Source organism: Lathamus discolor, chromosome 4 (genome assembly GCF_037157495.1).
Source record: "Lathamus discolor isolate bLatDis1 chromosome 4, bLatDis1.hap1, whole genome shotgun sequence".
NCBI lineage: Eukaryota > Metazoa > Chordata > Aves > Psittaciformes > Psittacidae > Lathamus > Lathamus discolor.
Genome location: NC_088887.1, coordinates 59988747 through 60002984, shown reverse-complemented (window position 1 = coordinate 60002984; position 14238 = coordinate 59988747). Strand labels below are relative to the sequence as shown.

Here is a 14238-nt window from a genome sequence, read left to right as displayed (position 1 = left end):
CTGCTACATCTGCTAATATACAGCATTTAGTTTTTGAACTATGCTCAATTACTGCAAGCTTACCCATCCAGCACTTCTGCTTGATACGGTATTTCAAGTTTAGAGTAGCTCTTCTCTTTTGCTTTAACAGTTATTTTCCCAGAAGACTGTGATGCCTTTTTTGCTTTTGATGCTGTACATGTAAGAATATACGAAGTTTGTTAAAGCAGACAAGAAACAAAAAAAACCCCAAAACCAAAAAATCCATTAGGTTAGACCAGCATGGGTAGAAAAATAAAAGCACAGAACTAGCCCAGAAAGAGAAAAATGGCTCTTGAGGAAATTTCAGTAGGCAACTGACACGGAGTAAGTCTAGGAAGTAGGAGATCGGAGTTCTGAATTCCTCCCCTTTAACACCAGTTAGCTGATCTGCCTGAGTAAGTAAGCTTATCTGTGATAGCAAAGCCTGGTTATTCCTGTAAAATATGTATCTTGGACATATGATTCTATGATGCTATGTCCAGAGCATAACCCAGATCCCAGGTGAGCGGAATTCCCCACTTAAAGGTATGAAATATACATACACCTCTGCTAACATAAACTTGACATGAACGGGCTCCTCAATTAGAACTACCAGACGAGCAGGACTTTGGGCAGGACATTTTAATTATGAAGAAATCAAAGACATACTAGACTTGACAGAAATAGAATCGGAATCTATGCACAAACCCAAACTACACAAGCTCCCCTCTATCCATTCAACTTCTAAAATTATGTCTGAAATGAAAAACATTGCATTTATAAACTTCCATTTTTGAGCAATCCAGGCAGAAAAACTTACAGCGCTAATAAATACCCTGAAGTAGTAACATCATTCTGACAGCTAATTAGAACACCTACAAAAATGGAGGTCCCTTTCCTACAAAATGCCAGCATAGTGTTTTACAGTCATAGTATATAGGCGGAAAATGACACAACACTTCTTCCATGAAGTTATAAGTGAAAGTCAGTATCAACACGCATAACGTACCTTTGTAGGAAAGGTACCAGTAAAAGGTTTTTCCACCTTCACCTCCCTTTTTCTTGAACATGAATTCAAGATAGCAAAATAAAATAAGCCAGCTTTCAGAGCATGGTTCTTAAGAGCACGACAGAGCTTTGTTTCCATGGGCATTCCATCATAAAATTCAGAAATAAGACTTTGGATTCTTTTTTAAACTTCGTAAGGATCAAAGGGCAATTTCTTCTAATACGCATTACTGTGAGGAACACACCCTGGTTTGATTTCTCAGAGCTAAATCTCAATTCAGACTAATACTGTATTTTAAATAATCAGTGTCTTAACATAAAAACAATGCTTATTATTTTTAAAAATAGGGGATTTTTTTTAATAGAAGAATGAAGAATTCCTTCTCTTCTCACCAGTATTTACCAGTCTAAGTTACCTGCTGATTATGATCTGACAATCCCTTCAGAAATAACTGAAGGCAGAAGAACTGTAAGCTTTTTCCAGGTAGGAAAATTCCATTTCCTTCTCAAAATTATAAATAACATTTTGTTAAGAGAGTGAAAATAACTCACGACATTTCAACAAGTTTTAAGAATCACTTGAAAAGTTCTAAGAAGACAGAAGTAGTACTTACCATCAAAGCTAATACTTGCAACTTTGGTATATTTACTTTCGGAGGCTTTTAACGTAACTGGCTTGAAATGTACTGTAATAGCTTCATTCTGTGGTGTAGGTCTAACACTCTGCAAACAATCAAAATATGAAGCACCTGTAAATTTATCATCGTTAACACGCTATAAAGCCTTCACATATCCTTCAAAGTGATACAACTGCAACTAGTTCTGGCTGAGTTCCTCCAGGCCTGTCTTTCCTATAATAAAGCAACATTATAAGAGGCTTTCAAACTTCTTTCAAGTTCTGCAAACTACTCAGCCTGTATGCAGTAAAGAGGGCAACAGAGTTCTGCCTGGGAATACGGGATGAAATGAGAATATAGCCAGAAACATCTTAATAAAACAGAAAACAAGCTTTATTTAAATTAGTACTTATTTTTTTTGTCTTAATGCTGCAGAGGTACGCTAGCTAGACTATTTGCTTCTGGTGCACGCATTAACAAAGTTTTTAACTTGTGTAATTACTAGTGCTGATACAGACATCTACCTTGTCTCTGATCCCATGCTATCTGCAGAGCTGCCGCACTAAAAACTCAAGCCCCCAAACCACACCAAACTGCAAAGAGAATGGTTTTGCAAATCTGAGATGGCACTCGTTCTATACCAACACTTCACAAGATCATCTTTTGTGTCTGAGGACTACTGTTTTAAACTAAATGAAAAAGGTAAATTGTCCATTACTAGAATAGCAATTGTGTCAGTTATCAGGCAGAAATGATTTGTAGAGATACTCGTAACTATGCAGCACGATTATGGAATTCCATGTCAACATCTGAAAACTCCATAAAGAGTGCTAGCAAAATCTTTATCTAGATTACATAGAGAGAATCTGGGCATAGAGTATTTAAATACTCTTGTTCTTGTTTTGCTTAAAATTAGGATGGCTGCCATGATTTCTCCTCCCCAGATGTCTTCTCCTGATGTAAGAACAGCTCAGTTGCTCATGCAGCAGCTGTTAAACTGCCACAAATTACAGGATGCTGTATTAGGGAAACTAAAATGAGTGCTGGTTTACCTTATGCTGGGCTACAGAGGTTAAGCACCTGCCTCATAAGCAACTGAGCCCTTCTTGGTCAGAGAGGAGCAAGGGGAAAGCTAGTGACACAAACCAGTAACAGTTCTTTCAAGCTAAGCTGTCCTTGATTGTAAATTAAAGCCATAAAATCATGCATACATAATTAAGTTCTGCAGACCACATGATCCTTAGAGGAAACGGGCAGCACTGCTCCCGCAGCTAATGAATAATCTCTGTTAGCTCAACCAGAAGTTCTGTATTTTGGATTTATAGCACTGACCTTTGCGCCAGCCATCTGCATATACAGAGTGCAAATATTTGCTATTTCTCTTAATGAGGCAGTTCATAATTATCACCATTTTCTTCTAATGAAAATCCATGCTATGTATCTGAGACCTTGAGGTATCTTTAAAAATAAAAGCTCTTAAAGCAGACGAAGCCAAAGCTGCAATCAAGTTCTCAGCTTTTGCATAGCAGAAAGCATAACCATTTCTAGCTCTTCTCATGCAAGAGCCTGCTTTTTGATTATTGAAGTTTGAAATTATGCTGATTTCATTTAGTAAATCAAACTGAAAATACTCACAAGGACAGCCTGTTGCCAGAAACCTAGCAGGTTTCACTTAAACCACAAGTGTAACATTCTAGATGTATTTACCCAAAATGTCTACAGCTAATGAATTTAGTTAAGGAAGGAATGTACACTGTTTTGGGGAAAATTTCTTAACTGTACCATGCACATCTCTCATTTGCTGCTTGACTGCATGCTATAAAAGGAAATACAGAATTCAGACAACTAAAAGTAAAACAAACATCCTTAAGAATCCTTCCAACTTCACTTTCCCCAAATTTTAACCTATATCTAATAAAGCCCAAGCAAAATCTGTCCTGAGATGTGCCTTAAGAAATATCAAATATGGACAGGTCATGAGGATACAGGCAAAACAAGTTCTATCAAGAATTTAATACCACCAATTCTCTCAGAAAATCTCCTAACAGCAACATTTGTGGGGAAGAAGGATTTAAAACAGATACACTTCAGTAACATTTGACTCTCCCATGGAGTGCATCCCAGTCAAGATTCCCGACCCTGCTGTGTGAAGATGCAGTCAATATTTAGCATAAAACCATAAAATTATGACCTTAAATGTTCTTGGAGAATACAGAAGGGGAAGAAAGATTTGTGCCATTGCAGCAGTTACTGGGAAAGACTTCAAAGGCTTAAGGACTCTCAGACTACACCTATTCTAATAAACTAAAGAGGAGTATGGGTTGAAACACTGGCACATGTTCATCCATACTGTTTACCTGTCAGCAGGCTTCTGAAAGTAGTTTTGTCTTGCACAGCTAGCATGCTGCTCTAAAGACTGAGCTGGCTGTAGACTTCTGCTTTACAAATAGTAAAGACACAGCTGTCCTGCTGCAAGAGGTAAAAAGCCCTGTGGCTACAGGCAGCAGACTAAGGCTGATTCCATTTGTGTCAGAATCACCTCTGTATGGTTTTATTTGCTTTTACAGACAATTATTTCGTCAGTAATAACTTGGCCTTCAGTTTAAACAGGGACACACCTAACTAACTAAAGCTCACTTTCACCATAAAGCACCATTTAGAACAGCCACTACCTACTAGATATTAATCCTTTAAGGTAACTTTCACTTGGTAACTTTGAGACGCGTGCAGACTGAAAACACAATGCAGAAGTAAACTACTTCTTGCACACTGATGAAGAGGAATAAAAATCTACTCTGAAGTATGTGAATTGTGACAGATTTAATGTAAATGCTTTCTTACACAAACACTTATCTTCAAACCAACAGAACACAGCTTCAATATATGGCTGTCCTGAAGTTCCTGGGTCTTATATATGACTCAGGAGCTCAAATTTTGAAGTGCACCTTTGCTTTTAATAGTCAAATGGGCTTAAACTGCCCTAAAGAAATACAAGATTTTCATACTAGAAAAGGTATGAAGTGCTCAATAATCTATATTCACTAGATTTTTGACAACATGGCCTAATTGCTGCAGCACATTCATCCACGCTGCAGCAGTTCATCCACTTACGAACAAACGTGATTCTCCCTAATAATGGCAAAACCCTACAAAATGCACTTAAAGAAGTTTGGTTTTTTTGAAGAGTTCTAGAACTCAAAAAAAGGAAGTCAAGTGACTTGCTCTTATTTTCCTCCACCAAGTTGCTGGACCACATCATGACTAAGTATTTAAAGGCAGAACAACTACAACTCCGGCAACAGTATTAGCAGTCTCTCACACACAGATGACCTGAAGATATTTAGTTCCTCCAGTACCCAGCTTAAATATACGCTAAATATAGCCTTGGCCTTTTCTTCTGACATTAAGATGAAATTTATCACAGAGCTTTGTCCCACTGCTTCTAAACCCTAGCTCTAAAGGGCCAGAAATCAATTTCTCAAGCTTTCCTAGAAATAAGCTATTCACCAGGCTCCTTCCAAAAATTCTTTACCCTTGGTTAGCACTTTCTAATTCCTTGATTGGCACAGCAGCAGAAATTCATACCATCACAGCGCTTCAAATGCTAGGAAGGTTACAAACTTACAACAAAGTTGTGTCTTAATGAGAAGAACAATTGATTTGATGTGCCACATGTGGCACACTAAAAATACATCATATCCGACACTTATCTGCACCACGTTTACTGCTTTTATAGACAGCAAAAGAATAATCCACCTGGAAAAGTTCTGTCATGGCATGTATAATGGTTACCAAATGACAGCCAAAGACTGCAGTCTATGATTTATAGTCTATGGTTCAAAGAACATAGCTTAAAAAAACTGGGTAGTTGGGTTTTTAAATAGGGGAGTATGAATTGCGCACTACGTTATGTTAGAAGTGATACTGATGGTTTGAACATACAGTTATTTGCACCCAGGAAGTTCTACACATTTTAGGAGGAAAAAAAAAAATACCAAAAGAACATAACCACAGAAAACCCCGACAAAACAAACCCCACAAAATCCATTCCTGCACAAAACCCTGGCAAACCTAAGATGGACATGATATAGGACAGCAGACAGATGGAAAAATAATTTAATAAATTTACCAACTCTAACTGTAAAAATCATATACAGGAGCTTTTATTTTTTCTCCATTAAAACCTCTTCATGAATGGCCACAAAAGATCTTTCAGGATCATCTGACCTCACTAATGCCATACGCATTAGAACTTTGATGAAGTAAATTCTGTTTGCGTTACACTGCAAGTTTCTCTCCACTTGACAGTTATTAGTAAAGAACAACTTAGCAAGCATTGCAATGGACTAGTATCACAGTGGCAAGTTATCCTCATTACTAAAAGAGTGTCCTGTTTCTAGTTTAAATTCATCGAGCCTCAGTTTCTACTACATTATTGTTAAGTTTTTATTAGACCTCTTCTATTAAAATACCCTTCCCTACAGTTACAGCTATAAGCTTTAGAAACACAGAAATGTTCTCCAAGAGCTCAACAAGAAACTTTTGCCAATCCTTTAGTCATTCTTCTGGCTCTCCTGGTTTCTTTTCAACACTTCAACACTTTCTGAAGTGCACTGGGACAAGGTATAGCTAGCTATACAACTAAATCTAGAAAACAAGGAAGACAGGAAGGGAAGAAGTGAGAAAAATAGTGGGCAATAAGAAAAACGACACAGGAAAAAGGTATGAATGAAGAAAGGCAAACTACCAGACTAGGGCCAAGATTCTGTAATAGAAACAGAAAGTAGAAAATCCAAAACCTAGAATTCTGAAGCTGTCTGCAATAGATGTGCAGCTGCAGTGATCTCATTGGAAAGGGCTCTAAAGTGTTTGCAGTCCTTTCTTATTTCAAGCTACAAAGCAGCTAACCTCAAGAAAAAAAAAGGTCATTTTACAGACTGCTCTTGAAAGCTACTCCTTGCTCGTCTTAAAAGATAATGTTGGGCAATGACTTTATACACTCTCATGGGAGTATGTGAGGGGACAAAGAATCCCACAGACTCTGCATTCATCTCTCACTCACTGAACAGGAGTTCATGTTCTAGAGTATAAAAGCTTCCGGAGCCTTAGATATTACAGGCACAACCCATAAATGCCAGAACAGCTATTCAAAGAAAGGCATGAAGCAAATGTATTTTACCATGCACACAGATTATTTGTCTTACTACTAAATCATATTTGTAGCCACACTTGACCTATCTTCCAATTCTGAACTTTACATGATGAACCTGTGAATGGTTAGTTTTTAAAAGTAAAGTCAAGCACAAAATTTCAAATGGAAAGGAAATAAAACTTACTGTAATTGGCACATCTTTTGTTCCTGAATTTAATAAATGGAGATTTAAAATTTTTGGCAGATCTGTTAAAGAATAAAAAAAACACACCTGGCTATTAGGGTATTTCAACACAAGAACTTCATACAAAGTCAACTGTACTAGCTGATTTCTCATAAATCTGTTGTTCATTGTTAAAAAGTTAGACTAACATGACAGTAAAACCAAAATAGCTAGTCTCAAGAATGACAAAGCTGCATTTTGGTGTATCGATAGGTATTACATGCTTCAGCTAACCATTTATACTTCTAACACATTAAGAAATGAACAAATAATTCTAAATTCAAATATACAAATAAGGCTAAAAAGACACTACAATGAATGATTTTGCTAGGTGCACCAGTATTCAGCAGAAACTAATCTTACTTAAAAATCTTTACATGTAAAGTTGCAGAAAAAGTACTTCAGAAGCTACCTTTTTTTCAGCTGAAAGAAGATACACAGTGTTTTCCTTTGGTAATGAGTCCCTTTTACAGTTTCAAAAGACATCTTCAGCTTTACCACTTTCTGCCACATATATACATATTTAGTTTTATTAAGTAATATTAATTTTAAATGTAAAATGTTAATCACAAATGTTTGTATCACTTCAAGAAACCAGAAGATCTCATCATAAGAAATCTGATTCAGTTTGCACACTTCCACTATTCCTGTGTCTGAAAATCATTTAAACTTCAGCAGAGGTAAAGCAACGTTTCAAAAAAAGTTCACAAATTAAGTAAACTGACAATAGTTTTCAGTTTAAACCATGTGCAACTGTTTAAGACTAATGTTATTACTAGACTTACAACTGGATGTGCAAGCTACTGCTTGTTTGTACACATCTCAAGTATACTTGCAGAAGAATACATTTGTGCACTATTCTAACACTGTTATCCTGCTCTTGAAACTCTGGCTTTTAAAAAGCATTTAAAAGTTTGCAGACTTTGCCAGAGGCAACCCTGAAGAGCACAAAGGTAACAGGGCTTTCTCCTCCCCACCCTACTCCTTACAAATACTTTGAGACCTAAAGTATAGTTTACCTTGTGTTCGTAGTGTACCAAAATCTAGCATTTCTGTCGATGAATAGATTCCTGGTGCTTTAAGAAAGAAGAAAAAAAAACCCAAACAGAAAAGTTACAATTTTCTTGTTATACTTGATATACTTAATTAACTTGAAAGTTAATTAAGCTAACTAAAACCAAAACCACCCAAACCCCAACAAAACAGCTAAACAAAAAACTCAAACCCAAGCAACAAAAAACCAACCACTTTCCTACAAACCTGTCGTAACTTCTACTTCAACAGGGAGAATGATAAATTCTGTGCTGTCTGAGGCATTCGTTTTTATTCTAATGAAGGCTGTATGATTATCTGCTTCTCTTGAAGAAAAGCTGGCTCTCATCACTCCTTTCGTTTCATATGGAGGTATTTCCTGATAAATAATCAAAGCACATCTATGAGAGAGCAATAATAACGAAAAAGCTGCCACACGCACACAAAAAAAAAAAATACAATAGAAGTATTCGGTATAATTGCATTAAGAGCAAAACCTGCAATATCAGTAAGACATTAGCTACATGTTATTAAAATTACCACTAAATTTAGTGAGGATAGTTGTAATCACCTAATATGACACTGATTAAAAATTGGCATATGCAAGAGGATTTTCACACCCCATTTGATTATATTTTATGTATTAAAATCATGGTAAAATACAGCAGATTAAATTGACAGAATTTCTTTGTTTGTTTTCTAATTGAAGATGAAAATTTGAATTTGAAATTTGGAGCTTCTTCCATTTTAAATCCAAATAAATATGGCAGAAAGTAGGAATATTTGATGAGTAGTCCTTGTATCAATTGAAGCTGTCAACTGAAACTGTTATTTCATTTGACAGCTTCTTTCTTTTGTGCTTTTGCTGAAGGAAACTAGACAGGGCATAAGCCATATAGAGGCTGATCATATTATATACCTCTTCCGGGCTTTCTGTAGTACAAACTTATACCAATCCATTCTGGAGGTCAAGCTGTATTTTCCATAGCACAATGGCTATAGATGTATTCTTTGAAAACTGTTGAACATCAAACTAACTAGCTTCAACTGCTACTACTTGGCAAGTCCCTAAACTAAGAAGCTTTCTAATTCTGTTTTCACACTCATTCACAGACCCAACATAATGCAGCCGTTCATTAAAGTTTCAAAGGCTGTGGTTTGTCTCTTCCATATGTGTAACCAGGGATTCAAGGTTTGTCAGATCCCTGAAGTAACTTTGAACAGCGATTACAAAAATACTCATACATATGCAGATTGTTTAATCCAATCATCCAATTGATTTGGCATCAAAACAATTATAGACAACGTGTTATCACCATATTTCAAATAATTTCTGCTACTTAGCAGCTTTTTCTAACTGCAGCACAGCTCTTGATATAACCAATACAATAATGTATCTGGGTGTTTCCACCTACTAGTTGCTGCAGAATTCAACATTTCTCTGGAGTTCTTTTGACAACAAGGAAGGGGTTCTCTTTAGAAGCAACTCCATTTGACTAAAATGTTGTCAAAACACTAGGATCTTAATTTTTTTAAATCTGTTTTAATGTTTCCATCTAAACCTCAGCATCTGTTCACTCTTTCCATTGCTTTTTTTAAATGCTCATGCACTGTATTCATACTCACTTGTTTGCAACTTTTGTATTTAGAACTAAGATACTGCTATTGTCATGGATTTTCTCCAGAAAAGCCAGAAAGTTTTGTGATTGTCCTTCTTAGCTCACTTGGAAATATCTTGGCTTTATTTATTACAACAGATGTAACTGTCAGTGACTGAAATGATAGACTTGAGCAAAAGACAAGTTTTGGAGCCCAATAACTTTACAGTATCTCCAAACAAACAAAAAAAAAGTCATCAAAAAAAGGAATAATTCTAATTAATGAGCAAAACAGGTTTTGTATCTAGTTAGAAATTCCCAACAGTGTGATATACAGCACAGAGCCAATACTTTACCTTCAAGGTGCTTCTATAATTTATTTCACTTAAAGGTATCAGTATGTGTTACTTCAACATTACATTCAGCGAAGAACACAATGAAACAGATCTAATGGGCCAGACTGAGTCCATCCAACCCACTACTCTGTCTTCAGCAGCAGACATAAGAGTATAGAGTAACTGCAGGTACGCATATGGAAATACTTTCCACAACTGTTTCTGGCCACTCTTGATTCATGATCTATAGCCGTCAGAAGCTCACAGGCCATCAGAAGGCTTACATTGTCCTGAACACTCAGGTAGGTGCACTTCATTTTACTGGGAATCACTTTATTCATTTTAAAAAAGCACAGCTCAATACACATCCTTTCTTTCAATTAAAACTTTCCTTCAATTCCTAGTACAGACAATTAACAGACCCTGCTATAATTTCAATTTTTATGGAGTATTTTTAATGATAATATGACAAGAAATAAATGTGGCAAAAAAAAGCAAACCAAAACCTAAAATTGTGTCAAAACAAACCCTCCCTAAACAAGTACAATGAACGCTGCAAGACATGATTACTCACCCATAGCTTCCTTGTACCTCCTTGCTGGCCTGTTGGAAGCTCTAAATGGAGATCACCTCCACTGGAATACATTTCTACAACCTGAAGTGGATAACAGGAAAATGTCAGCACTCAACTTGAAAGGGAACCTGTTTCAGTTATCAGGTATTATAATGTATAATGGCATTAGATAGCAACTATCTGACTACTGGAGTATCTTATTAATTCACTTCTAACAATGAATGTACAGACATTAATCCTGCCTTTAACATAAGAATGCTTGCCAGCATTACATACTGAAGTAGTCCATAAAGACACCTTATGCTGTGCAAAATAAGCAGAAGGAAGCAAAGAGGCATGCCTGGATTAAAAGGAAAGGATCTATTTTACTTTGCTTCAGTATTTTTCTTTATTACCAGTGAAGTTTCTTTATTTTGCAAAATTAGGACAGTTTTAGAAACAGACATTTCATAGTAACTCCCCAATTTAGCAAATTAAGAGATCTGGGAGCACAGTCCACAATTTCTAGAACAACTGATTTGCATTGATACGGAAAAACTTTTACATAACATGAAAGACTTGGCCTCAAATAGCTTCGAAGTTCAAATAGAATTTTAAGCAGTACCAAAATAAGCAAAAATTCAGTTTATTATTATAAACATGAGAGAACATTCAATGATTTTCTCTTAGGCTCACCTGCAAGGGTTCACTGTGAGGGTTATGTATATTTATTATAGGAGAAAAACTGCTATTTACAGGAACTCGTGCCCCAATAAACGGGCGCAATCGATAGGGGTTCGGTACTCCAATCCCAAACACCTGGTTCAGAAAAAGAAACAAACTTCAACATGCACCAATTATAGCCATCTACCAAGTACCCTTTTCAATTTATTTTATACTATAATTCTGACTGAACATTTAAACCCAGCATCATGCTAATAAACGGGCTTAGTTTGCAGCTAGAGGATATTTCTCACAGCTACTGCTTCCTTACACTGACATATTTAGAATATGAGAAGTCAAAACACCTTCCCCCCTCCCCCCTACTTTGAAGCACTAGACACCAGCTAAAGGTTAAAAAGATGTGAAACATCTTTTAATCACACTGTTACAGAACAGACTATCCCTATGGGACTATCCATTTTTGTTGTGTTTTCAAAACACTGCCATGGTAAGCATCATATTCTTTCAACAAGAAGATTTCTCTCACTTTTCAGGCTCTCTCATCTGTCTGGTTTATCTCTCTGAATCTCGAGTAATTTTTTGCCAGTTTAATGAATAACATTGTCTTGTCACTGGATCAGATGAGTAGAGACCTAAAGAATGAACTAGATCACTGCAATGAGCCACTAAAATAACACACACAAACAAAAAAGTTGTTGAGAGGATTTTAAACCCTACATAATTTCATTGATCAGTCTTGCAGTACTACCCTACAGATATTTACACTGGTATACCTCTGCGTTACAACAAGCAACGGGGATGGAAATGTCTTCAACCAGGCTGATAAACACTTGCCACTTCCCCCCACTATACTTAGATGGTTAAGCATGCCATAATGTCCTTTCCAACCCAAACCATTCTATGACTATGATACTGCGCTGGTTCATTCACACTTTCTGAAAGAGTGTAATTTTCTTACCTGATAAGTAAATACCCCATGATTAGAAGTGTTAATAAATAAAGTGTTCTCTACATTTCCCACTACTCTTGCAAGGAAAACTACATCAAAGGATGTATTCCCTCCTGGAAGAATTTTCTGGGGAAAAAAAAAAAAAAAACAAACATAAAAGAAAGCATGCAGAAGAATAAGTAAAGACATTATTGAAGACATTCCACTCTGCAGATGAACAATAGTTTTGTGCTATGTTCATTACGGAAAGCTGAAGTTAGAAAGTCTACTGCAGATTTGGAAAAAAAGTACAAGTTTCAAATAAGAATGTGTAAAAAAATAATAGAAATACTATCATGTTACAACTATTATCTAGTGCATGATCATATTTAATTGTATCTGTATGTTGAATTCTGACCTTAGGAGTTCAGATTATCATGGATACATTTTAGACTGACAGTTTACAGAACACTGGAGAAAGGCAATTACCATAACACTGAAGTGAAATAGGTTACTTATAGACAGGTTTCCCGAATTTTTCAGTGTTTACATGGCCCCACCTGCCCAGCCACAGGCCCTGCAGGCAAAACTGAAACTAGGCAACTGTATCTGACAGCAAGGTGGTTACAAGTTAACCCTGCTAACACCATGGTTTTTAAGTTGCAAGTTCCTGTAACAAGATTCCAGGAGTTTTAAGCACTTTGGAGAGACTGCTTCACACTAACAATTTTCAGATAAAAAAGTAAGAACAGCTTGTTCCTTTATGCATTCTAAGGCAATGTACACAGTCACTTCAGCAACAATAGAGATCTGCTGTTCAACTGTCAATTACCATTTACACTTCCAGTGTAGTCAGAACCCCTATGCAATATTTCATTCCCTCTCTTCTATTAGGGTCTGTGTGTGCTTCTGTGCTCAGTTCAAATTTGCTCGGTAACTGATAGGGGATCAAGAACTGCAGTATCTTAAAACTTTAAGGTATGTAGTTATTGCAGTAAGTAGCTTATCTAAAGACAGAAGGGCAATCAAGTTCCCATTTGAGGGAGGAAGGTAAAGCTCATTTTAAGAAAGTGGAATAACTTACCCTATTTTGAAAAAATGATGCATGAAAATGTGATGTTGTAGCAGATATTGATACTAACGTAATTGTTTCTTCTGAGCTAGGGTTATGTAGGTAAACTTTTTCCATTTTTGGCATTCCAACTGGCCTGTCAAAACAGAGAGAGAAGATTTTTGAAGTGTTAGAATTCCAGAAAATGGAGCACTCTGCTTTGTCCTATTAAATCAGATAGGACGTACCAGTGAACCCCTCATTACATGTTTTTTTCAAGTAGCATCTGTAAATTCTACCTTGAAGAATTACTTAGTAACCATCTTTTCCATTATTTCACCTATTACTTTTTCTGAAGGCTTACCTGACACTTTACGATCCACTGAAATGGCTCTTACCCAAAATGAAATTCTATTGTTCGGGTTTTTACGTCAGAACCAGAAACGGCAAAGTTTTCTATTTCTGTGCTAGAACTTCTAAATAATTATCTTAAGAAAGGTTCACAAAGGAACTTAAAATGAACAGAACAAACCCTAGGCAAAAGCAAAAGTCTAACCAGACTTTTTTTTTTTTTTCCTGATCAGGGTAAGACTACTTCTATAGTCTTACCCTGAACCTAGAACTTTTCAGGAATTGTATCCTGTGATCTACAGAATTAAGTATACAGACATGTGCAGCAATAAATATTTTTTATATTGCATGTGAATCTTTATCTTAAGGGGAAAAAAAAAAGAAATGCTTGAGAGAAATTCTAGAATTTAAGTTGTCTGAAACAGGGAAGTCAAAACAGTTGAACAGCAGCAGCATTTTCAGTAACAAGGCGTGATAACAGTTTATTCCACACAAGCATTAGGCTTGTTTCTCTTTGCTTACAACAGCTGAGGTGCCAATAAATTCTTCAGTTTCACCAATTATTTCTCAGACTGGTGTCTCTTCAGAATGTTTTTCATTCCTTTTAACACTTGTTAAGCATCAGCACCAAAGCACCACTAAAGCAGGTAGATTATAATTCACTCCAAATTCAATTTTGGAATCCAAAATATTTACCTCTTAACTT

General features: G+C 36.2%; 1 protein-coding gene across 1 annotated transcript in view; it reads right to left on the bottom strand.

Moving 5' to 3' along the window:
- TMEM131 (transmembrane protein 131) overlaps window positions 1–14238 on the bottom strand; it is a 101858-nt gene that overhangs the window by 36162 nt on the left and 51458 nt on the right. The window contains exons 5-13 of the mRNA XM_065677643.1: window positions 13215–13338; window positions 12161–12277; window positions 11215–11337; window positions 10540–10620; window positions 8261–8411; window positions 8020–8076; window positions 6962–7023; window positions 1623–1731; window positions 64–172 (exon numbers count right to left, since the gene is read on the bottom strand). Coding sequence (XP_065533715.1) covers window positions 64–172; window positions 1623–1731; window positions 6962–7023; window positions 8020–8076; window positions 8261–8411; window positions 10540–10620; window positions 11215–11337; window positions 12161–12277; window positions 13215–13338 — 933 coding nt within the window. The remainder of the gene's footprint in view (window positions 1–63; window positions 173–1622; window positions 1732–6961; window positions 7024–8019; window positions 8077–8260; window positions 8412–10539; window positions 10621–11214; window positions 11338–12160; window positions 12278–13214; window positions 13339–14238) is intronic.